A 26319-nucleotide genomic window follows, 5' to 3' on the forward strand; every position below is an offset into this window, starting at 1 on the left:
TTTCTTGTATATCAGTTAAATATATTTAAGTTTCTTGAAGTTGTTGCACTGAAGCTGTTTTTTTCCCTCAATCTTTTACCATTTTTAGTTTGGATAGTTTCTTTTGCTGTATCAAGTTCACTAATCTTTTTTCTGCAATATCTAATCTACTCTTAATTTCATCTAATTTTTTCTTACCACTGAATCTGTTTTCATCTTCAGAAGGAAGTCTGATTTGAGTCTTCTTTTATATCTTCTATATCTCTACATGTTCTATTACTTTAATGTCCTTGCCTACTAATTCTGTCATCTGTGTCATTGCTTGGTCAGTTTTTATTGAATAAATTTTCTCTTCATTATAGGTTGTATTTCTCTGCTTCTTTGCATGTCCAGTAATTGTTGAACAGATACCATTTGTGAATTTTACCTTAATGTATTCTATAAATTTTGAGTTTTATTCTGGAATGCATTTAAGTTACTTGGAAAATGTTTTATCTTTCAATCTTGCTTTTTTTCTTTCTTCTTTCTTCTTTTTTTTTTGAGAAAAGAGTTTCGCTTTTGTTGCCCAGGGCTGGAGTGCAATGGCGCGATCTCGGCTCACCGCAACCTCCACCTCCCAGGTTCAAACGATTCTCCTGCCTCAGCCTACTGAGTAGCTGAGACTACAGGCATGCGCCACCACGCCTGGCTAATTTTTGTATTTTTAGTAGAGATAGAGTTTCTCCATATTGGTCAGGCTGATATTGAACTCCTGACCTGAGGTGATCCGCCCACCTCAGCCTCCCAAAGTGCTGAGATTACAGGCGTGAGCCACTGCGCCCAGCCCAGTCTTGCTTTTAAGCTTTGTTTTGTGGGACCACAATAGCATTTAGGATAAGACTAATTTCACTTCACTACTGATGCAAGATCTTTTTGACTATTCGACGTGAACTGTAAATTATGAAGATTTCCACACTGTCTGCCAAGGAACTATTCCTGGCTCGGTATATTTGGGAATTTTTAGCTCTAATACATTCAGGAGGTTTTTGCCTGATTGTATTAGTTTTCTGAAGGCTGCTGTAACAAATAACTACAAACTGGATAGCTTAAAATAACAGAAATTTGTTCCCTCACAGTTCAAGAGGCTAGAAATACCAAATCAGTATGTCAGCACAATTGGTTCCTTCTGGAGGCTCTAAGGAAGAATTTGTTCCATAACTGTCTGCTGGTTTCTGGTGGTTGCTAGCAGTCTTTGGCATTCCTTGGCTTGTAACTCCATCACTTCAATCTGCTCTGTCTTCACATTGCCTTCTTTCCAGTGTATCTCTTTCTTCTCCTTTTATGAGGACCCCAGTCGTTGGATTTAGGACCCACCCTTACCCAGTATGACCTCATCTTAACTAATATTGGCAGAAACTATTTTCAAATAACACCACATTCTGAAGTTAGGGTAGACATGAATTTTTTAGAAATATGATTCAACCCACTACACCAACCATGGGTATTTCCTCACATATATGTGCTGATTTGAACTCATCAATATCGGGCCGGGTGTGGTGGCTCACGCCTGTAATCCCAGCACTTTGAGAGGCTGAGGTGATCACTTGAGGTCAGGAGTTTGAGATCAGCCTGGCCAACGTGGGGAAACCTCATCCCTACTAAAAATAGAAAAATTAACCAGCGTGGTGGTACACGTCTGATCCCACCTACTTGGGAGGCTGAGGCACAAGAATCGTTTGAACCTGGGAGGCAGAGTTTGCAGTAAGCCAAGATTGTGCCATGGCACTCCAGCCTGGGTGACAAAGCAAGACTCTGTCTCAAAAAAAAAAAAGAACTCATCAATATTGAAAACTGGAGAGAGACCCTCTACAGATGTCTCAGGTTCTCTTTCTCAGCAACTTTCTTCTGTCTGGATTCTGCCTCACTAATTCCAGCCCCCCGCACTCCTAGGGCTCCTAACTTCATACTCTCAATTCAGTATACCACTAGGCTCAGCCTGGGTTCCCTCTTGCTGTTTTACTGACTAAAAACACTATCCAGGTACTAAACTCTTTCCAGAAAAAGCTCCCCTTATTTGTTTTTCTTCTCTCAGATATTACAGTCCTTTTTCACCTTATGCTCAGTGTTTTAAAAAAATTATACCTCTTATACAGTTTTTTAGTTGTTTAAGGCTAGAAAGCAGAAGATATACTGAATTTTAAGTCTGCATATCATATTTATCTACTTTAACATTTAGCCTTTTGTCATTTCACCTGACTTGGCTAAAATTTAAAATGAAATTTATACTATTTCCCTGTTCAATTTTAAGTTATTGCCATTACATGCAAGAACTTTTATTTTTAACGAAAGGCCAACATGTTATTCACATTATGTTACATGATCGTGCATTGCTGCCACTGGTTAGAATAAATTTTATTCAGATACTTTTTAAACCCAAAACTGTGTGATATTTTCACATAAGTATCCTCTCTAGCATTTTTTTTCTTTAAAGAATAATTACTTGTTAATGTCCTGGATTTTTACCTCTGAGTCTAGCCATGCTAAAATGAACTCGTGCAGATATCACAGTATTGGAAATAGAGAAGATTGAATTGTTTATATAAGACTTTGGATTTCCTTCTTAGTTTCATTGGTTTTCTGTTATTCCTTTTAGAGAATTTGAATCAACTATTTTCTATTTCCCTATCTGCAGTCTAAAAATATAGTTTATAGGTGTGAATTTATGTATGTGTTAGTAGGTATGAATATGGTGCTTATAGCATATAAATATTTTCCAAATAAAGCATTTCAACATTGTGTATATATGTTTGTGTATGTGTGTATAAATTCTATTACCCTCTGAAGTTGGATTTAATATGATTTGATTTATTTTGACATTAACTCTTTCTTTAAATCAGCTATCCTAAATAAACTGTAATTTTTAAAACTAAACTCTGAATAGTGAATTATAGGCAAAAAGATAACTTTTTCTTCAGTTCTGCCGGTTATTTTGAGAATTCAAGTTCAGACTCAAGATTTATTATTTTTATCTGAAAAATAATATGTAAGTTGTGAGATTCCATATGAAAATTTTGAAATGATATTATTTGTTCAAATAGTATTTATTTTTATCAAATATTTGATATGTTTTCAGAAAATCAAGTCAAATAAGTGGTAGTAGTTGATTTTCCTTGGCTTACTCATTTTAAAATGAGAAAATGGGTCTTTTAAGTACTATCTGTTATAACCAATAAAATTTAGAACACAGACTAAACTAATGAAATGTATATATGTCGTGGCCTGGGAAAAGATAAACTATGATATAAGCATATATTAGTATTTACTAAGAGAAAAAGTAGAACACAAATTCTTACATAGGCCTACACAGTTACTACTTTTTACTAGAAATTTGGTTTTTAGCTTCCTAGGAGTCAAAGAAAAGAGGGAAGAAAGCTAGGTGATATGGTTTTCTCTCTCCGTGACAGGAGAAAACTATGTGAATTTTTTCCAGGAAGCATAATTTTTAATTAGCATTTAGCTCTAAAAGAAATGTCTCATGACATTGGTGAGTGTTTTCAAAAGTGATTCATACAACACATACAACAATAAATTTTATACTTTTTGTTACTACTTTTAATCAAAAGGTTTAATGGAACACTTTTGTAGTATTGTAATATTATAGGATGCATGTCTGAATTATTCTGATAATAAACAGAAATGGATGACCTGCTTGCCTTTCAAACAGTCCTTCATAAATATCACTTCTCTGAAGTAGATGTTTCATAAAGTTTTGATAGTTTGAACTCTAGCAAGAGTCTGAGGTACACATAACATTTGTCTGTGTCTTCTGTTTAATAAGATGATATATAAAATGTTTATTGTTTAGTGTTTTATTTATGTAAATAATTCTGTATTTTTAAAGTTTTATCTGTAATCTTTTTTTAATCCTTTATACAGGTTTGATAACCCAGCTGCTGTAAGCCCAACTCCTACAAGGCAACTAACTTTTAACTACCTCCTTCCTGTGAATGCTTGGCTGTTATTAAATCCTTCAGAGCTCTGCTGTGATTGGACCATGGGAACAATACCACTTATAGAGTCATTACTAGATATTCGAAATCTGGCCACATTTACTTTCTTTTGTTTTCTGGGGACTTTGGGAGTATTCAGTATCAGATACTCTGGTGATTCCTCCAAGACTGTTTTAATGGTAAGAAACTTTTCTTAACTTTCCAAATGATGTTACATTCAGTTGAATAAGTAAGAAACTACCTGTAATTCAGCAAAAGCATCTTTTTAGAAGTATTCCTTTCTTTGTTCAACAGCATCCCAATTTATAAACGTATTTGAGTTTATCCCAAAATTCTCAGTTAATTTGCAGGCATAATTTGACATATGTTCAGCACATAAAGTATTTCTTACCTTTATCCAACTAGATTATACACTTTTTGAAGAAAGTGATTATATTGTATATTATTTGTTTTCTTGGCACAGAAAAGAACATCATGTAAGATATACAACTAGAAATATAGAGCTTTTCAGTTCTCATGAGCAAGGTGGTTATATTTATTACTCCCTTAGCTTTTACTATGTTCAGAGAACTCTGATTATTTGAAAAGTTTTTTTTTTTTTGGTGGTGGTTTTTCTGTACTGTTTTGTTTTTTTTGTTTTTTTTCTAATTTTCTTACCCTGCCTCACTTCATACTCATAAGAGTTCTGTTTTGTCTTCCTTTTAATTATTGAAGACAGGCTGGGTGCGTTGGCTCTTGCCTGTAATCCCAGCACTTTGAGAGGCCAAGGCAGGTGGATCATTTGAGGCCAGGAGTTTGAGACCAGCCTGGTCAACCTGGTGAAACTCTCGTCTCTACTAAAAATACAAAAATTACCTGGGTGTGGTAGTGGGTGCCTGTAATCCCAGCCACTCAGGAGGCGGAGGCACAAGAATCACTTGAACCAGGGAGGTGGAATTTGCAGTGAGCTGAGATTGCGCCACTGCACTCTAGTCTGGGCAACAGAGCAATACTCTGTCTCAAAAAAACAAAAATAAAAATAAAAGTTTATTGAAGACAATAGTACATTTTCTCAGGCATTTATCGTATGTCAGTATGTTTAATGAATTGCAGATACATAATTTTTTGCTGTAGCTGCTGGATTGATTTATTCATTCAATAAAAAGTTAGACTTTACCCTTTGTGCAGTGCATTTTAGGTGCTGAGGTTATGATAGTAAATACACAGTTCATGTTTCCAGAGAACTTATATTCTAGAGAAATTTGAATGTCTTGAGATACAGAGTAGATTGAAAGATTGTATTTTCTATTATCCTTGAACATGTTGAGTTTGCGTTACTGTTGAAACATCCTGTTGGACATTTTGAACAGCACTTTATGTCTGGAGTTCATAGAAGATACTTAAGCTACACATAGAAATCTTATTCATTAACATAGAGGTGGTAATTGAAACCAGGATGTAGATAAGGTGAAACGTAGATGAGGTTATAGAGCAGCCTTTCTCAACTGGGGTTTTGTCAGTTCTACCAAAGATGGTAGCTGTTAACATTCTACATGCACAGAAGTTCACTCATACTCATAATGGATGCCTTAGAGTATTTGGTCTTAATTCTCCCCAGAAAACAGTTGAGTGGGCTAAATACAGTGAAAAGAGAAGATACCTACAACTAGCTTGAGAAACTCCTATATTTAGATGTTGAAGAGAAGGATCCTAAATAGAAGACAGATTGAATGAAGAGAAAAGTAGGAAAGTGTATTAAAGAAAGACCAAATGGTTAACACTAACAGATGCTCTTGAGGGGGAAAGTGAGATCTAGAATCTGTTGGATTGGACTTCTTTTAGTCTGTAGTTACTTAAATGAAATTTGTTTATGTGCAGTGAGTGATTTGATGAGAAAGTGAAGAGAGCTAGTATAGATAACCTGTAGGATAATTTAACTTTGTTTCAAAGGATGGGATAAACTTGATTTATTTCCTCCCTAAGTAAGGGAAGACTATGCTGGTCAGGCAATGGTTTCAAGTGTAACAGACTGCTAATCTTATGTAGGGCCTGGGGAAGCATTGAGATCTGGCATTGGTAGACCTTCAGAGGTAGGAGGGAGCAATGTCAGGGAGAGACTGTTGATTGATTGGCATATAGAAGCGTTTTTATTGGAGTACTCAGCTACTCAGCTGACTTTTTTGAATGCAGATATCCCTGATGGGTTGGCTTGCAGGAACATACTTATTAAGTTGAAATGTTGATTGGTTAAGTGGTGGACTTAAGTTGATTAGTTAAGTGGGCTACTTGATACTATGGCAACAAAATCTTTTCCTAAGATCATGGGAACTTGTTTTGTACCTGAGGTATGTAACAAATAGGGAAGGTAGCTTAAAAGATGTATTGTTAAAGATGTTTAAGGCTGGAGAACAAGAGCATGTTTAGATATAGATAGGAAGAATACAGTTGATGAGAAAGTGGTTAATAAATTAGAGAAGGGATAATTGTTAGTGAAGTTTATGAGGAGCAGGAGATACGGAGCACAGGTTTGCCCTGAGATAGAAGAGACGCCCCTTATGTTACAAGAAGAAAGGAAATGAATGTGGATGTTGGTAGGTTTAGTAGCAGGAATTTGAAGAAATTCTTGTTTTATGGCTTTAGCTTTCCTTGTAAATTAGGAAATGTAGTTGCCTGCTGAAAGTGACATGGGTCAAAAATTTGAGAAAAGTAATGATTCAAAGCAGTCAAGAAGAGTGGAAGGAACTTTCCAGAGAAACGTAGAAATCCTAAACAGTCTTAAGGATAAATTTGAACTTGGTGCTCATGCTTTTATGACAGTATTAATCTGTTCAGCTTTGGGACTTTCTCTAGCAGTGCGTTGCCACTCTGGTAAATACAGACAAAAGAAATAAATGGTAGAATACATCTAAAGCTGGAGTTTTGCTAAAAGAAAGGTTAAAAAAAAAGAGGTAGGGGAATTAAGATTTCAGCAAATAAAATAATGGTGTATGTAACGTAAGCTGAATTTAAAATGTGTATAAAAATGGAACAGCTGTGGCTTTAAGCATAACTCTACTTTTGGTATAGTCCTAATAAATGTACTATTTTTTTATGGTTATATTTTCTGAAGATCTCTGGAAGGGATAAGTAGAACAAAGGAGTACCTACCAGATACCATGTTAAGCACTTATTAGATAAGATGTCATATATATGTCAACAGCATAATGTAAGTTGTTATTAATCCCCATTTTATTTGTAAAGAACTAACTGGGTTCAGTGGCTCATGCCTGTAATCCCAGTGCCTTGGGAGGCAGAAATGGGAAGATCACTGGAGGCCAGGAGTTTGGGACAAGCCTGGGCAAGACAGTGAGATCCCATCTCTAAAAAAAATTTTTAAATTAGCCAGGCATGGTAGTGCATACCTGTAGTCCTAGGTGCTTGGGAGGCTGAGGCAGGAGGATTGCTTGAGCCCAAGAGTTCAAGAATGCAGTAGACTATGATCATGCCACTATACTCTATCCTGGATGACAGACAAGATCCTGTAAAAAAAAAAAAAAAAAAAAGAAGAAAAGAAAGAAAGATTCTGGAGGTGACTGAGTGGTTTGCCTTATGTAGGAAATGAGAAGTAAAGCAGATTTGTCTCGAACTCTTTGCTCTTTCTACTGATATCATAACATTTAAGGACAGTTTATGTTACTGGAAGAAGGAAATTACAAGATAGTGATAGTTAACTAGGTTGGCATATATTATTAGAAAGCATATTAGGACCTGTGAATAAGTTAATTATTAGAGACATTCCTTATCCCAGAACCTATAGATTTTTCCTGAGAGATTTTTTTTGTTTTGTATAGCTTATGCATTAGTCTACAATACACTTTTGAGTGAATTTAACACTTAATTTCTTCAAGTGAAATTGCCTTAGGGCGGCCATGAATTAATAGGTATAATTTTTTTTCAATGAACTACATATTCAGGAACTTTTCTTTATCTGTTTCACATTTTTTGCTGATTATTTTTGTCAAGCATCTCTGGGAAATGGAAAGTGAATTCTATGCACTCTTAGTTTTTCTTACCTTTTTGATTTAAAAAAACTGAAGTGTCAGGCCTATAAATTGGTATGATGGTGACCAGTTTGATGGTAGTGATTTTCCAGATTCAGTGTTGCCTTATTACAAATCATTAATGTGTGAACATTTGTGGAGAGTATTCTTTTCAATGTATATATCTCTATATTTCACAAATTAAGTCAAATAGAAAAAAAAGACATTCTTTCACCTTAGCCCATTAGAAGAGTCTCAAACTTGTGAAGCTAAAGGTTTAACTTGTTTATTCAATTAGGTACTATAAAACAAATCGGGGTAACAAAATATGGAAGCAGATGTCCATAGAAACAGATTTCCTAATAACGACCAAACTTATTTCCTTCACAAGCTATTTATGTGCTAGTTTTTTGTGGATGTATAATGTGGAAACCACATGTCATCCCATTTTCAAAATGGTAAGAAATCTAAACATTTTTATGATGTTTCATTTCAGTGTTCAGTGTTATATTAATAATTTTAGAAATTCTTGTAGAATGAAAGACTGTTGGTTTAAAGAGGGGCAGTTTTATTTTTATGCATACACTAAGCTAGTTAAATACATTTAACCTTTCAGGATGTTATGTGAAGTAATGCTAAGGTACAGTAGTCTGCTATCTTGTCTGAACGACACCTGATTTCATTCCCTCAGTTTCCAATATCATGTGGTTTCTTAAAGTAGTAAAGTTGTAAAAACTGACATGTTTAGCTTTTTTTTAATCAGCCTTTGTGGTTTTGTTTTGTTGAAAAACCTATTAGCATATTTCATTATCATCTTATTTTTACCACACGCACATAAGTTAGATGTGTAAAATTTTTATTTATTTAATTTGTATTCCTCCTAATTGAAGTTTTATGCCTTTTGACCAACCTCTCCCCAACCTTCTCCCTCCAATCCTGGTGACCACCATTTACTGTACTTCTGTGAGTTCAACTTTTACAAATTCTACATACAAGTGAGATCATGTGTTGTTTGTCTTTCTGTGGCTGGCTTATTTCTCTTAACATGGTGTCCTCCAGGTTTATCCATGTCAGAAATGACAGGATTTCCTTCTGTTTTAAGGCTAAATAGTATTCCAAAGTGTGTATGTACCGCATTTTTTTCATCCAGTAATCTGTTGATGGATACTTAGGTTGTTCCCATATCTTGGCTATTGTAAATTAAGTAATGCTGCAATGAACAGGGGAGGTCAGATCTCTCTTCAACATACTGACTTCATTTCCTTTGGATCTGTACCCAGTAATGAGGATGCTGGATCACATGGTAGTTCTATTTTTAATTTTTTGAGAAGCCTCCATACTGTTTGCCTAATGGCAATGCTAATTTACATCCCACCAACAGTGTGCAAGTGTTTCCTTTACTCTACGTTCTTGCCAACATTTGTTATCTTTTGCCTTTTTGGTAATAGCCATTCTTACAGGTGTGAGATGATATCTCATTGTGGTTTTAATTTTCACTTTCCTAATGATAGTGATGTTGAACATTTATATACTTGATGGCCATTGGCGTGTTGTCTTCTGAGGAATATCTATTTAGCTCCTTTACCCATTTTTTAAATTGGATTGTTTTCTTATGATTGTTTGAGTGTGTTATTTTAGATACAATTTCAAAAAGTACTTCCACTTTTTATTTGAGTGGATGAACCTTTATTTAATTTTTGCTTAAAAATGTGAATATTTACATTTATTAAAGTTTTTATATTTTACTGTGCAAGCATATTCTTTACAGAAAACCAGTGAGATATAGCTAAGTATGCTTCTCAAATTTAAAATGCTGTAATGGTTTAGATTTTAATTTCAAGGAGTAATCGCTCCCAAACGCACCTAGAAATCTTGTTTTCAAAGTTCTTAGATATCCTCTAATTTTAACTTTTAGAATTCAAGGTTTCCATTTCACCTTGCTTACATACATCCTGATGTTTGTTAATGCCTAAGTTGCCTTCTTTATGTTTAAATTCATATTCTTCACAGCATTATTAAAAATAGCTTACCAGTACACTATCCAAGTTAAATGATAAAATATTTGGATTCAAGTATCAGATGCCCATATATTTCTTAATTTATTATAAATTATTAAATCTTCTTTTTTTTTGTAGGCGCTTTGTTTAATGGCATTACCATTTATTCCTGCATCGAACCTTTTTTTTCCAGTTGGATTTGTTGTTGCCGAGCGAGTATTATATGTTCCCAGCATGGGGTTCTGTATTTTGGTAGCCCATGGATGGCAGAAAATATCAACAAAAAGGTGAATTTAAATGTCAGTTCATGTAATGCTTACTATGGAATTAAGTGCGACACATTTAAAAATTTAAATATTTAGTTCAGTTTTCTAAGTCATGCTTTTGTATCTTTTGGTTTTTCGTCTCCATAGTCTCCTCATTTGTCTTCTAAGTCAAGTTAGGAAAGCTCCATGGCACCTACTTACTCTGTGTTCTTCCCCATATTTATGTAATTTGATTTTACAGCCTGAGACAGAACAAACTTGAGTCAGATCCAAATGAAAACAAGGATGTTACTGAGAATAAAGTCACAAATGACCATTGCCACTTCCATATTCAGTGAACTAAGATAATAGTCATCCTACTTAAGTGAGTCGTATTGAGTTAATATATACTCAGTTGTAGAAAATGGCACAAAGGACTGTAAGTGTAAAAAGTCACATTTAAAAATTGTTTTTTTCCATTTTTTATCATTTATTTTAAACAGCTTTTGAAATTGCATATAGTAAGCAATCTGTAATTTCTTGCTATCATCACTATCTTCATTATAATTTTTGTATCCTAGTTGCCTCAAACTAACAGTTAAGGAACAGCATAGTCACACTGTATATATGCTTAGGAACTATAATTGTTATAGGTATTATCTCATTGTATACTTATGCTGTGGCACTAAAATTATCAAATCAAGCTAATTGTTAAAGGTCAAGTAATACTAATGTAATAATATTAAGTTTGAGTTTGCAACTTGAAAAAGAAATAGTCACTTCTTTCACTTTCCTATTTTCCAATCACCCCTCACCCCACAGAATTCTGACTTCTCTCCACTTCACCCTTAAGCATATAACAAAGTGCCTCCTAGTAGCTAAACTAAGTCAACTCTTTTAATTTAAAATTTATTTCCCTAGTGTCTGTAAAAAGTATTTGTCCTGATTAATTCTTCTGGCTGCACCTGCTCTTTCAATATTTACATTTTTCAAAGTCTTATAGCCACTTTTTTCACACTGCATGTGTTCCACAGATAATCTCATCCATGTCTGCAATATTTAACTACCATCTACCAAACCTTTTCTCTTAGCTTCTACCCATATATCCATTTATAATCACTACCCATTTTTGGATGCCTGCCATGTACCAAGGGCCATGATAGACACTTTAGATTTCTCATTTAATCTTGACACTTCTTAAGTCTACTTTGCAGATGTGAACATTGAAGCCATATAGGTTGCCCAAGATCACACAGCTAGTAAATAACAGTCTTGTTTCAGATTTACATCTGACTGCTTCCAATGACCATGTTCTTTCTCATCCATACTTGTGTGTTCTGGTTAAGTGGATCTATCAAAATGAAAGAAATTAAAACATGTTATAGGAACAAAAACACAGACTCAGAGACTATTAATACTAAACAAGATCATAAAGATAGGTGAGGAATTGAGCCCTCAAATAATTAACCTAAAGTTGTATAAGTAATTTGCCTCTGTTTAATGAAGAGTCACTTTTACTATGCCTTTTAATAGACAATTCTAGCTTTACAATAGATAAATAAACCAAAAATATCATGATAGTCTTGGTATAAATTGTAAGTAAAACATTTTCAAATGTGATCAGTGATAAGGTTGACCCCTTTCTAAACTCAATTAAGAATACTCAGTTGTAGAAAATGGCACAAAGGACTGTAAGTGTAAAAAGTCACATTTAAAAATTGTTTTTTTCCATTTTTTATCATTTATTTTAAACAGCTTTTGAAATATAGCCAATATTAGCATATATAATGCAATTGACTGGAAGGTCATATTCACAGTATTTAATTTTTGTGGTGTTGTATCCTCTAAAGTTGGATGATCATTAGAATGAATTAGAATATAAATTCATATATGATATTTTAGGAGCATTTAAGATACTTCTTACCTCTGTTCTAAAAGGTAAAATGCTTTTGGTGATGAAGACAATCTTTTTTTGTTTTGCTTTTTTTCTCTTAAACAGTGTATTTAAAAAGCTATCCTGGATTTGTCTGTCTATGGTGATACTCACTCATTCCTTAAAAACATTCCACAGAAATTGGGATTGGGAGTCTGAATATACATTGTTTATGTCAGCCTTGAAGGTAAAGTGTTGTTCAGAATGACAGGAAAGTATGTCGTCAGTGATTTCTTGGAACAGTTTCTAAGCTGTTTTAACTTTATTTTTAATTAGACATTTAACAGTCAATATTAAGTACTTTACTAAAAGATTAATGAAAATAATTTGTTGTTTAACATATGCCATAACCAAATGCTCTGAATAATACTTAGCTATATGTCCAAAGCATATATGATAATTCCCTAAATGCTATACAGTTATTGGAAGCTCAAATGACACAATGTTTAAATCAGAATACTATATTTCATTGGTTCTAAAGGTGCTCATTTTTTTCCTTTTTTATATCTCTGAAATTAAATAAGTCTTACTGTGAAAAGCATCTTAAATTAGTGGCCTTTTTTCTCTCAATGGTACTTAAAATAATGGTTTTATAATTGACGGAATCAATTCAGTAAAATAAAATGTACAGCAAAAAAAAAAAGGCACCCAACGATGTGGAAAATAACCAGTGGTTACAATACCATCAGAAAGATAAGAATTGGCAGAAAGGAAGGATACAGGATTTCTATAGAATGGACATTATAAATCGGAAAAAGGTCTTTTAAAAAACAAAAATTTGTTTTCTATGAAGGTTATCAGCAAAGATTTTTTCAAGCTCTCCCTTACCAGTACCCCTCTTCGGATATCTGAATTTTTACTTCCTTTGGACTATTTCTTAACTCTTCATTGCTTAGCTTTATTGGATTGCTGCTTCATTCCAGTAGTCTGTGTGATTTCTTGATTCTCCATCTGCTTAAGATCAGATGAGTGTCTTCTTATACAACTCAATAGCTCTACTCTCTCTCCCAACTTAGAAGTCTGCCAGCAAGTGAGACCTCATTACCATGCTTATTAATCCATACTCCTAGGATACCAGTGGAGCCCCATAATTTTCCAGAATTTTGCTTATACTCACTCCCAGGACAGTGGTTGGAACCTATAGCCACAACCACTGCAATTAGTTCCTTGGCTAGGTGTCATCTATCTGCAAGAACACCACGGCAATCTGTGAACTCTGAAAGCACAGATTGACTCAGAGCTTTAATCTCAGGGTTTCCATTACCATAATGGACTACATAAATAACTTTAAATATGACAAGTCTAAAAATAAGTCATCAGTGCAACATTTAAACATATTCTCATGTTCCAGTGCTTTTGCTCCTAAAAATACAAATGGCAGAGCAGAAGTTTTGAAACACCACTGTGCTTTCATCAAATAACATTTTCAGTCAAATGTTAATATATAACGTGAATGAAATAAGACTGCTATGGTTTTAGTATGTTGTTGTTCAGGTGCAGGGATAGTAAATTTGGTGAAGCAGTCTTTATTTGACTCCTGTGTCATCCCCAGAGACATTTCTATAGAACATTATTTTCTTAATAGTATACCAAACAAATATCTGTATGAACTGGAGTCATATTTTTTTAATTGTAACTTATTTCTATCTCTGCTTGTATTTAAGGTAAATAAAAATAATGCCAAACTTTGGAATAATGTGGGTCATGCTCTGGAAAATGAAAAGAACTTTGAGAGAGCTTTGAAATACTTCTTACAGGCTACTCATGTTCAGCCAGGTAAGCATTATTAACTAATAAATTCATGAATTTTATTTTTTAAAAAGTTTTGATTATCCTTGGGGGGAATAAGTTTATTTACTAGCTTTATTCTAAGTGACTTGAATACTAGAGTTCAGTGCTTGCTTATTTTGAACTGGATTATATATAATAGCCACTTAATATCAGACTCTGATACCAGGCTGGTGGCTCACACCTGTATTCCCAGCACTTTGGGAGGCTGACACAGGAGGGTCACACCAGGAGTTCATGACCAGCCTGGGCAACAAAGCAAGATGCTGTCTTTACAAAATAAAAATTAAAAAATTAGCCAGGCATGGTGGTGTGGGCATGTAATCTCAGCTACTTGGGAGGCTCAGGTGGGAGGATTCCTTGAGCCCAGGAGTTAAAGGCTGAAGTGAGCTATGATCACATGATTATACCACTGTACTCCAGCCTGGGTGACAAAGTGAGACTGTGTCTCAAAACAAACAAAAACATTTATGGATTTTTTCTTAACATAGAGTTGTTGGGTGGCATGGATATGGATAAGCAATTTTGGTGGAATGATGGGTGCAAAAGCCTGATAGTAGTGAGCTTAAGAGAATGGGGAAAGAATAATTGGGGACAATTTGTATAGAAAACTCTTTTGAAGGGTGTTGATAAGAAATGGTGGCAGTGCTGGGTTTGCAGTCAAGAAAGGATGGTAAGATAAGAGGGTTTTGGCTTTTTTAAACCAGTTTGGGCCAGACACAGTAGCTCGAGTCTGTAATCCCAGCACTTTGGGAGACCAAGGTGGACAGATCACTTGAGGTCAGGAGTTTGAGAGCAGCCTGGGCAACATGGTGAAACCCCATCTCTACTAAAAATACAAAAATTAGCCAGGCATTGTGTTGGGCGCCTGTAATCCCAGCCACTTGGGTGGCTGAGGCACAAGAATCGCTGGAACCTGGGAGGCAGATGTTGCAGTGAGCCAAGATCACACCACTGCACTACAGTCTGGGTGACAGGGTGATACTCTGTCTCAAAAAAAAAAAAAAAAGTTGGTATGGTTACATGTTTTTCTCTTGCAACTTTTTAGCTATAATAGTGATGGCATAGACATGGAAAACTCTGTTAAATAGGATTAAAGTTTTTTCAGTTGTGTATTACTCATCAAGAAAGGATTTAAGGAGTGAATAAATGATGAGCCACAGAATCTAAGCTGGTTAAGAAGGGATGTGAGAGAGGATGAGGGATGGAGGAAAGGTAACAAGATCAGTGGATCTGAGGAATTGTTGGTTTCTGAGTAGGATGTAGCTAGAGCAGCAGTATTTTTCGACAGGAGTGCTATTGGCGTTTTGAGTGTAGAACTGTATTATAGGATATGTACTAGACATGGCCCCCATTCACCAAATGCCATCATTATTTTCCATTCAGAGTGATGACCAAAAAGAAACCCCTACACATTACTAAATATCCTTGAAGGGGTGCAGAGTGTCAGACACTGTTGTTTTTTTCTAGTAAGTACAACTATGACCATTGCACTAACTGGCTAAGGTAGAAAGGAGGTGAAAATCATTTGGAAAAAAGGTCATCAAGACCACAGTATTCAACAATTAATATCTATATGGATTATGAAATCACTAAATCATTAAGAATTTTGACAGAAGTAATGTTAGAGAAAGCACCAGGGAGCCAGGGTCTGTGATCCAGGAATCGATGACTACAACACTGATAGGAATAGTAGATAATAGAGTTAAATTACAATCAGACGTGAGTATGGTAAAAAGGAGAGAGAATTGTCCAAAAATGGCAACATGGATCAAGGAAGAAGATACCTGTTCTTCCCCCAGGCCCAGTGTGGCAAAGGATAGAAAAGAACACAGTCACCACTTGAAAGGGCTAAAGGTAACCATGTCTCCAAAACAAAGCTAAGTTTCAATTAGAGAAAGGTGAAGAAACAGTTGTAAAAATATAACTGATGGTCTAGCCTTTCAGTTTTATCTCTCTTAGCCCTTCATGTAGTTTAGTTTTTCTTGGAATATGGGATTAATGTCCTGTACTTCCTTACTTCTTTGCCTTTATTCTCTTCCTTGAGACTAGAATTTCTCCCTTCTCCCTTTCCTCCCATTTTCCAGTGACTTCTCTTATAAAAACTCTTCCTATCTTTACAGCTATAAGCAAATAGTTTTCATCTGTAAAACCCCTTAACTTCCTCTATATCTTTCCTATATTTGTAATTTTCTATTTAGTGCTATATTTTATTTATTTAAATACTAATTAAAATATTTATTTATTTAAACTATGGAGCTTCCTTGGGGTAGCAGGAACATCTGATTCATTTTTGTACCCCTGCATCATCAAGTAGGGTCCTATATGCAGTCAGCAGTCACTAAATATTTTAATTCATTACTTTCTTAAGTCTTGAGATGTGCAATGCATATATTAATTATATTCTAGGAGTTTTTAGAGAAGCAGCCATCTTTGATTGTCAGGCACACAAAGGCTTTGAGACTGAGATGTTACTTAGGCCCTTCAGACTCTTCTTTTTTGTTTCTAAAATGGGATGGTAATTTCTGTCTCACAGCATTGTTGTAAATACTAAGTTAAGTGTGTGTGGGGTGTGTGTACACATTCAGTTTTGTCTAGTGAATAGTGTGCCTATCACAGGATGTTGCAGGCGTGGACACTCAGTTTTTAAATAATTTTCCCCCTCATTGTCAATTGTCACTGCTGTTTTTGAGATATTTGCTGAACCTTTCTTCTTCAGTTTGACTTTACTATCACACTTTCAGAATTGCTGTTTCTATTAATAATAAGTCATGAGATAGGAAAACAAGTAAACCAGTTTATTATATTATGAATAAAGCATTTTAAACTTAGAAACATTGAATGTGGCATCTAGAGGTTTCTTGGCTTATTCCATGTTTTTTTAAGCTGTATTCTTCCTAGATGGGTTTGACAGATGAAATGACATGTTATTTTACTGTATCTTAGAGTTAGATAGTTTAGACGGGGCAAGACAGTGACCAGGAGAAGGTTAAAAGGGACAACTAGTGTGATGGTTAGTTAAAAGTTTGGACTCTGGCATCAGACCTTTTCTCAAATTTAGTTCAATCACTCTAAGCTTTCTATCTATAAATTTGGAGTAATACCTCCATTCTTTTGTATGGATTATGTTAAATACTGGTTATATAAGACTTAGGCCAGTTTCTAGGCAATAATGTATATTCAGTAAATATGAACTGGTAAGTATTAATGGCATTATTTTCACTGGAGCCGGGAAAGGAGGTTGCCGAGTCTGTCCTGCAGACTCTGGCTGAGTGACGGATGAAAGAGGTATGCTGACACAGGTATTTTGCCTGACAGTGCAGCTAGGAGACCACACGGCTTAGCACCACCAATGAGAGAGTGCAGCAGCCACCAAGAGAGTGTAGCCTCCATAAGCAGGCCCTGGTCGCATTTATTTAATACAGATTTAATGATAAAGGCTTGGAGCAAACACAATTTGTGGTTAATAAACATTGTCAACTCCTGGAGTAGAGAGCAGTCCTGTGTGCGAATGATCAAAGGTTGGTTTCTGGAGACAGGAGTAAACAAATTTATCTAGTTAAGTTCCTTTACATTCCCTTGTTATCTACCCTTTGCTCTCAGGCTCTGGATAAGAGAATCTAGCTGCCTTCAGCCATAATTCCCTTCTGAAGCTTTTGCAAAACCTCCTGGCCTTCCAAAAAGATTTGCATCTTTTCCTATAACGTTTTCTTACAACTTTTCCCACCACCCTGACCGAACTCCTACATCTCACCCTTTTCTGTTTTTTGCATCAGGTTTTGTTGATTGAAGAGTACAGATGTGTGCAGCAACAGGTTTGTCAGGCACAGCAGTTAAAACTCGTATTCCGGCTTTGCATCCTAGAATTAGTAAATAACATAAGACAAACATGAACATAATCAGTAATATTCTTTTCCAATTAAGGAGTGACATATAGTGTTACTTGGCCCCTGAGTCCAGTGTGTGTCGTTACTAAGGAACCCCACTGGGGGTATGTTAATCCCTCCTAGCCAAGCAGTTACATTATGAAAGACCGGGAAGGGGGTGTCTGCCCGGGTAGCAGGGTGAAAGAAAGGCGGATTTAGAAGATGGGCCTAATAGAGAGTAGCAGGTACAGATAGCAGGCAAAGTGAGAGAATAAGAAAAACCAATGTCCTACAAGAGTTGTAATGTACAACAGAAAGCATAGTAAGGAACAAATTATCTGGAGTGAATGGTGTCTGTGTCCAGAGCAGGATTCCCTCAGCCTCCTGAGTTGTCTTCTTCAGCATCCCACAGGTAATGTCTGGGGCTTGTGTCATTCAAGAAAACCGCATCTTCTGGGGCTGCAGGTCCTGCAGGGTCGTTTCCTTCATTTCGGGTACCAGGTTGGGTCCTAGCAACACCATAGTATGGTTTGATGCATCATGCTGGAATCCATAGAGGACCTGAGTTGGTGGGAACACAAGCATATTCTCTTCCCCATGTTAACAAATCATTTGGACCACACCATACATTACTATTTACATCTTTCCATAAAACCACAGGTTTTATGTTTTGAAGGACTTTAGTGAAATGCTTTTCTGTGGCTGATTGAAATTTATCATCTAAATTTTAAAAATTAAGGGTAAATAAGGCTTGTGCCAATAGTGTTGCAGGATCCTTACTCATATTCCCCATTTTTTGTTTCTTGAGCATATTTTTAAGGATAGAGTGGACACGTTCTACTATGGCCTGTCCTTGAGGGTTATAAGGGATACCTGTGGAATGTTGGATATTCCACGTGTGACAAAATTGTTGACATTGTGAGCTGGCATAAGCCAGACCATTATCAGTTTTAATTTTTGTGGGCCACCCCATAAACACAAAAGTTAAGAGAAAATGTTTAATAACATATTGGGAAGACTTCAGGAAGAGCATGTGTGCTAATTAGGTGAGAATTGGTATCAATGGATACATGTATATCTAAGTTTTCCAAATTCAAGGACGTGAATAACATTTGTTTGCCATAACCGATTAGGTTCTAGTCCTCTAGGGTTAACACCTGTTGAAGGAGGGGACACGCCTGTGAGTTGGCAATGTGGACATTGTAAAATAATTTGTTTAGCTAGTCTTTGGGTAGGTTGAAATTGTTTAGTTAAGTTTCTTCAGTTTTGGTGGAAAAATTGATGCAATTGGGTGGTTTGGTCAAGCAGTGATGTCATAACTTGCAGGTCTGCTTGTTCATTGCCATAAGCCAGTGGGCCAGGCAGCGAGCTGTGGGCTCGAGTATGTGTGTTAAAAATAGGATGTGTACGTTGATCCAGCAATTGCTGAAGTCGAAGAAAAAGTGTACAAAGGTGGGCTGGAGAGTGGACTTAGTGAGGGCTGTCTTAAGGTTCTGTAATAAATAAACAGAGTAAGCAGAGTCATTAACAATATTGATAGGCTGAACAGAAAAGGTCTCCAGGGCCAATATTAAGGCTCCAACCTCAGCTCTCTGAGTGCTGGTAAATCCAGAACGAGTGAGGGAATTACACGGTTTCCACCAAATAGCCACTTTTCCATTTTTACCAGAGCCATCCGTGAAAAGCATTAAAGCATTGGGTATGGGGGAGTGAACTACTTGTGTAGACACAACTACAGGAGTACGAGATAAGAACTGAAGTAGTTTGTCAGCAGGAAGGGCATGCTCTGCATGGCCTGCATAAGCAGAGAGTGCTATCTGAAGACCTAGAGATAGGGGCAATATTGCTTCGTTGCTTTTTACTGAAAGGAATTCTTATGACATCAGGGTCATAATCTAGAAACTGATTGCATCATCTGCAGCCTGTATAGATGACTTTACTAACTAGCTGGATATAGGGAGATAGTGTTTTTTTTTTTTTTTTTTTTTTTTTTTTTTGAGACGGAGTCTCGTTCTGTCGCCCAGGCTGGAGTGCAGTGGCGCGATCTCGGCTCACTGCAAGCTCCGCCTCCCGGGTTCACGCCATTCTCCTGCCTCAGCCTCTCCGAGTAGCTGGGACTACAGGCGCCCGCCACCACCCCCGTCTAATTTTTTTTTTGTATTTTTAGTAGAGATGGGGTTTCACCATGGTCTCGATCTCCTGACCTCGTGATCCGCCCGCCTCGGCCTCCCAAAGTGCTGGGATTACAAGCGTGAGCCACCGCGCCCGGCCCGGGAGATAGTGTTTTAGTCCCAGTACGTGAGCAAAAAACCCATCCTAGGAAGCATAGCCCTGGGGCTGTCTGTCTTAATCCTGTTGGGGAATGTTTAGTAGGGAAAACACACAATTGAACTGAATATCACAGGTCTGTGCAATCTAGTTGCCTCTGAGAAACAGCTTGCTCTATTTCCTCAATTTCCATTTTTGCTGCAGGAGTTAAATACCTGAGAGAGTCTACCCTTTAGGATAGAAAACAGGTTATGTAACTTATCAGTAGTTATGCCCAAGATGGGGCAAAGCCAATTAATATCGCCCAGTAATTTTTGATAATCATTTAAGGTATGCAAGTTGCTAGTATTTAATTTAACCTTTTGAGGCGTAACTAACCAAGAAGTTAGTATGTATCCAAGATATTTTCAAGGAGAAGACAATTGTACTTTTTCAGGTGCTATGATTAAACCTCTTAGCTGTGTATTCTTTATGACAGAGGCATATAAACTTAAAAGTACTGGCTCTGTTGGGGATGCTAGTAAAATATCATCTATAAAATGAATAATCTTGCATTTAGGAAATTCTTTTCTACTTGGGAGCAAAGCCTGATTTACATGATACTGACACATGGTAGGACTGTTCAGCATCCCTTGAGGAAGCACTTTCCAATGAAATCAGTGAGCTGGCCTTTCATTATTGATAGCTGGTATTGTAAACACAAATTTTTCTCTGTCCTGTTCTGCAAGGGGAATAGTATAAAAACAGTCCTTTAAGTCCATAATGACTATAGGCCAATCTTGAGGAATCACCACGGGGGAAGGGAGATCCTGTTGAAGGGGCCCCATAGGTTACAAATTAGCACTGATAGCCTGTAAGTCATGCAGAAGTCTCCATTTGCCAGACTTTTGGGGAATGATGAAAATGGGCAAATTCCAAGGGCTGTTTGACGGTTCTGTATGGCTGGCTTTTAATTGCTCCTCAGCTAATTCATGGGCCAACTAATTCATGGGCTCTTTGTAATTTTTCTCCCTTTAAAGGCTACTGTTCTACCTAAATAGGATTTTGAGAGAGCCATGTCAGGGGTAGGAGAGGAATAACAGTGGCCATTATTAGAAAGAGGTCTGCAGAATGACCTCAGTTAACCCTCTCATAAATGGGCTAGCAGTTCAGTTTTCTTTAATGCTTTTCCTTATCTCTTTATAAGTGCTGAAAGTAATGGGTTCATATCACATTGCCTTGTTGATCTTGCATTGCCAGGCAGGCTAAGAGCTCCCCTTCTAACGCCGCTACCTAAGACAGGGTCCCATAGCTGTAGTGTATCCCTTGTCTTCCTTCCAATTTATTGGAGGAGGGGGGCTCAGGTAAAACCTCCATTTCCTCTTTGGTATTTTTGCCCTTTACTGGCGGGGCTGAGGGAGAAGGAGACGGTAAGGTAGGTGACGGTTTCTCCTCCCTTCCCTTTTTAGGCTCTTCTGTGTAGTGTGGGACCAAAGCAGCCCTAACTAAGGCCCATAACATTAGAGATGCTACTGGGATCCGATATCCTTGGGCATGATGTTAAGATTTCTCCACACTTGTTCTCAGAGCCCTATGTCTGGCATACCTTCTTCTGGGAACCATGGGTTATGGGTAACAGCAGTTTGCATTATGTCCCTTAATTGAGCCTGTGAAACTGGGGCTCCACTAGCTTTAAGCAGCTGTTTCAGTACTTTTATATACTGTTTCTGTTGAGCTGACAACTGCTGTCCCATGATGAAACCCTAGCCTGAACAATTCCCTCGAACTTGGAAATCCCAAGCGGGCACCAATGACTTACTGCACAGTCTCTTCACCTTCGTTTTTGAGGGTTCCATCGCAATCCATTGCAGCCCTCCTCACACAGGGCACCACCTGCCGAGTCTGTCCCACAGACTCTGGCCGAGTGACGGAGGAAAGAAGTATGCTGACACAGGTATTTTGCGTGACAGTGTGGCTAGGGGACCGACCGCATGGCTCAGCACTGCCAACAAGAGAGTGCAGCAGCCACCAAGAGAGTGCAGCAGCCACCAAGAGAGTGCAGCAGCCACCAAGAGAGTGCAGCCCCCCTAAGCCAGCCCCGCTCGCATTTATTTAGTACAGATTTAATGATAAAGGCTTGGAGCAAACACAATTTGTGGGTAATGAACATTGTCGACCCCCCAGTAGAGAGCAGTCCTTTGCATGAATAATCAAAGGTTGATTTCTAGAGACAGGAGTAAACAAATTTATCTAGATAAATTCCTTTACATTCCCTTGTTATCTACTCTTTGCTCTCAGGCTCCTGATGAGAGAATCTGGCTGCCTTCAGCCATAATTCCCTTCGGAAGCTTTTGTAAAACCTCCTGGTCTTCCAAGAAGGTTTGCATCTTTCCCTATAACTTTTTCTTATAACTTTTCCCACCACCCTGACCAAACTCCTACAGGAGGTGGCAAAAAAGAGATGTATAATGCAGGGAAGAAGGCTGAAAGAGAATGGATAGCAAATGGCTCTGTAGGTATATTTGTTCATCTGGCACGTATTTGAGAATTTACCATGTGTCAGACACTGTTTTAAGTGCTGGGGAATCCAGAAGAAATAAAACAAATTTCCTCCCTTTGCGGAGTTTCCATTCTAAATAAAGGCACAAACATAAGTAAACAAATACACACCACATGTAAATATATATATATATATATATATATATACACACACACACACACACACCCAAAATATATATATACACACACATATGCATGCACATGTGTATTCATCTATATGAAAGTGATAAAAGCTATAAAAAGGGCATAGAGATTAGAAATTTTCAGAGAAAGTCTCTTCGAGATGATAATAAACTGAGAGAGCAACCTTTGCACATATACTCTGGTGTAATTTTGAGTATCACTGGCTATGCAGAAAACAGTAAAGAAAAGCAGGAAGATCATTTAGAAGGCTTTTGCAGTAACCCAAAGAAATGATTGAGTTGTAATTTTTTAATAGCAATCTGAAGTACATGTGACATCCAATAGACTATACATGTTTAAAATATATAATTTTATAAGTTTCGGCATATGTGTGTTATCTGTGAGACCATAATTACAATTAAGATACTGAAAATATCCATCAACCCCTCAAATTCCTTGGATCCTTTTCTAATAACTCCCTTTTACCCCTTTTCAGCCCAGCCTTCTCTAAGCAAAAGCTTTCTATCACTACAGATAATGTGCTTTTTCTAAAATTGTATATGAATGGAATTATACTCTACGGACTCTTTTTTTTTTCCTGGCTTTTTTACTCTGCACAGTTATTTTGATACTCATTCATGTTGTTGTATGAATCAAAAACCCATACCTTGGTATGGCTGAGTAGTATTCCTTCACGTAGATATACCACAGTTTGTTTATCCATTTACCTGTTGATGGATGTTTGGATTGTTCACAGTTTGGAGCTGTTACAAACATGGCTGTTACGAACATTCATATACCAGTCTTTATGGATATATGTTTTCATTTCTCTTAGGTAAAAACCTGAGAGAAAAATGGCATGGTCATATGATTTCTGTATGTTTAACTTTCTAAAGGCTGCTAAATTATTTTCCAAAAAATGTATTTCCCACCAGCAGTATAGGAGAGCTCTCCTGTCCTTCTTAATTCTTCATTTGCTGAGAATTTTTAACACAAATAAATGTTGGATTCTGTCAAATGCTTTTGTGCACCATTTGAGATGATGATAAGGTTTTTATTTTTTTTGTCTGTTGATATAGTGGATATCATCATTTGATTTCATAATGTTAAAACAACCTTGCCTTCAGTAATACACAATTTGATTGTCACTTATTATCTTTATTATATTTTATTTGTTAAAATGCGATTAGTAATTTTTACATCTATATTTATGAAGGATAGAGAGTTCCTAGGAGATTCCAGATATTTATAAATTTATCTTTTTAAATAAATTGATAGTTTTGTGGACAGGAAATACTGAAACTCTACATAGTTGCCTAAGCCATCAATGTGAGAATACTTCACTGTTGGGCAGCTAATATTTCACTGTTGGGCAGCTGTGTATTAGTCATACACAGTTCCCTGAAAACTTCCCAGCCACATCATATTTGCATCCCTAGGCAGGATGACTGAGATCACATGTGAACGAGTGTCTAATAACTACTGTCATTTCAAACAAATGGTGAGTGTAAACCTGTGTACACAGGTGTTTGTTACTATTAGAAACACATGCAAACATTCATGCAGGTAAGTTGATAACCTTTAGCAGTGAGGTAAGTTCCCTTCTAAACAAAGTTCCTTTGTTTTCCTGGTGAAAATATGATATTAGAGATGTGAGGAGAGATAAGAAATGAAATATACTCAACTAGGATTCTGGAAAAATTAACTGATTATAGAAACCTAGTATTGACAAACTGAGACTACATTTGAGATTTGTGAGGTCCTCATTTACAATTGAATTAAAAGCTAGATTGTTAACTCATGCTGCTGTTGTTTTGATAGGTTCTCCTAAGAGTGGGCTTGTTCTTTGAAGTTCCTTTAGCTCTTTAGTCATTTAAATGTCATTGATTTTTTACATCTTGCTTTCTTCTCTTAAATTTATCTTAAAAGTGATACTGTTTTCCCCTCTAGAATCTTAAAACTTTGTAAATTATAAAGAATTGCTTAGAAATTATGTCTTTCATTTTATTAGCTGTATTGAGTGGCCTTTTTGATGCTAAACGATATCTAATTGCATCTCTGCTCTTTGAAAACATAGGGCTGCTATACTCTAGTTTCTGAAGTCTACATTAATGACAATATCTCCTGGCCATAATTCTAAGAACATGATTTCAATAGATAGTAATTCACCTCATTTTTAACCTAAGTATATAATCTCTTTCTTTTGTAACATTGGTTGGGGATAATTTCAATAACATTTTAAATACTCAGCTGGCATAATTACACTTTTATTTTAACAAATTTTCAGTTTATTCTTAAATTCTTAGTGTATAATTTTTTCAGGTTCTATGTACGTTAGCTTTTCCTAAATAACATTCTGAACTCTATAAACATATGGTATGGATTTATCTGTTTAAAAAAAAAAGTGATATAAAAGCAAAGACTACTCCATATTTTTAATTGACAATAATAGTACATATTCATGGGATATATAGTGATGTTTTGATACATGTAATGCAAGCAAATACCCTGATCTAATCACTATACTGTACACTTTTATATGCAATTGGTAATACAATGATTTTCAGCCCTGATTCTACATCAGAATTGCCTTTAACACTTTTTATGAACATATTTTTGCAGATTTCATTTCTGAACATTATGTTTTGATGGACCTAGGTGGGGCTGAAGTATCTGATTTTTTTTTAAACTACACAGGTATTCTGATTTGCAGCCAGAATTAAGAATGGCTAGCTTAAACGTTTTTTTTGCTTGACCCCTCCTGGCTCCATGAGACTCAGCAATACATCTAAAAAGAAAAAAATCAACTTCCTTACTCCTAAACTTATCTATAATCAAACCTGGACTGCATCTGCCAGTTTTTGTGCAGTGCATACAATTGCCAGCCTAAAACAGTATATAGCAAGTTGTTAGGACTGTTACTCAGGGAATGCCCAAGATATATATGCTTGGCCCCTATGTGTCCTAGGAGTTGCAGACAAAGAATTATTGCACAATTGCAAAATAATTGGTATCACAAGGCAAGTAGTAGTCATAATAAACCTTTTCATGTCTGTTCATGTTGAGTAAAAACTGTCTGATTTAAGATCTTCTACCTTCCTTCTATCATTATTCCAAACCTTTGAAATATTTACTGGCAAGTATATCTTTTTAAAAAGCTACTGTACAATGAATCCTCATCTCTTTCCTATTTCAACTGCTGGGATTTTTACTTTCCACATCAGAAAATGAGACATAAGTTCCTGACATCCTAAAATTAACACAACCTTTTAAATCATTATGTTCCATTATACTATCATTCCAGCCAGTCACAAAAATTTTAAAAAATCGAATGGCAAAGTTTTTTTCAGTCTCTTTGCCCCTGTTCCACCATGATGCGTATTTGTTATAACACTTGAAATAATTCTAAAAATCCTGGTGATTCATTTTCTTGTAGAGTTGAGCTATACCTTTTGAGTGAATTCCTTTTTTTATTTTATTTTTATTTTTTTATTATTATTCTTTAGGTTTTAGGGTACATGTGCACAATGTGCAGGTTTGTTACATATGTATCCATGTGCCATGTTGTTTTGCTGCACCCATTAACTCGTCATTT

General features: G+C 36.3%; 1 protein-coding gene across 3 annotated transcripts in view; it reads left to right on the forward strand.

The window, feature by feature from the left end:
* The window catches only part of TMTC3 (transmembrane O-mannosyltransferase targeting cadherins 3), a 58119-nt gene that overhangs the window by 20198 nt on the left and 11602 nt on the right, over positions 1-26319 (forward strand). For all 3 annotated transcript variants that reach the window (XM_055236561.2, XM_063615139.1, XM_055236562.2), the window contains 4 exons: positions 3895-4147; positions 10102-10250; positions 12208-12328; positions 13806-13917. In XM_055236561.2, coding sequence (XP_055092536.1) covers positions 3895-4147; positions 10102-10250; positions 12208-12328; positions 13806-13917 — 635 coding nt within the window. The remainder of the gene's footprint in view (positions 1-3894; positions 4148-10101; positions 10251-12207; positions 12329-13805; positions 13918-26319) is intronic.

Source organism: Symphalangus syndactylus, chromosome 13, assembly GCF_028878055.3.
Source record: "Symphalangus syndactylus isolate Jambi chromosome 13, NHGRI_mSymSyn1-v2.1_pri, whole genome shotgun sequence".
NCBI lineage: Eukaryota > Metazoa > Chordata > Mammalia > Primates > Hylobatidae > Symphalangus > Symphalangus syndactylus.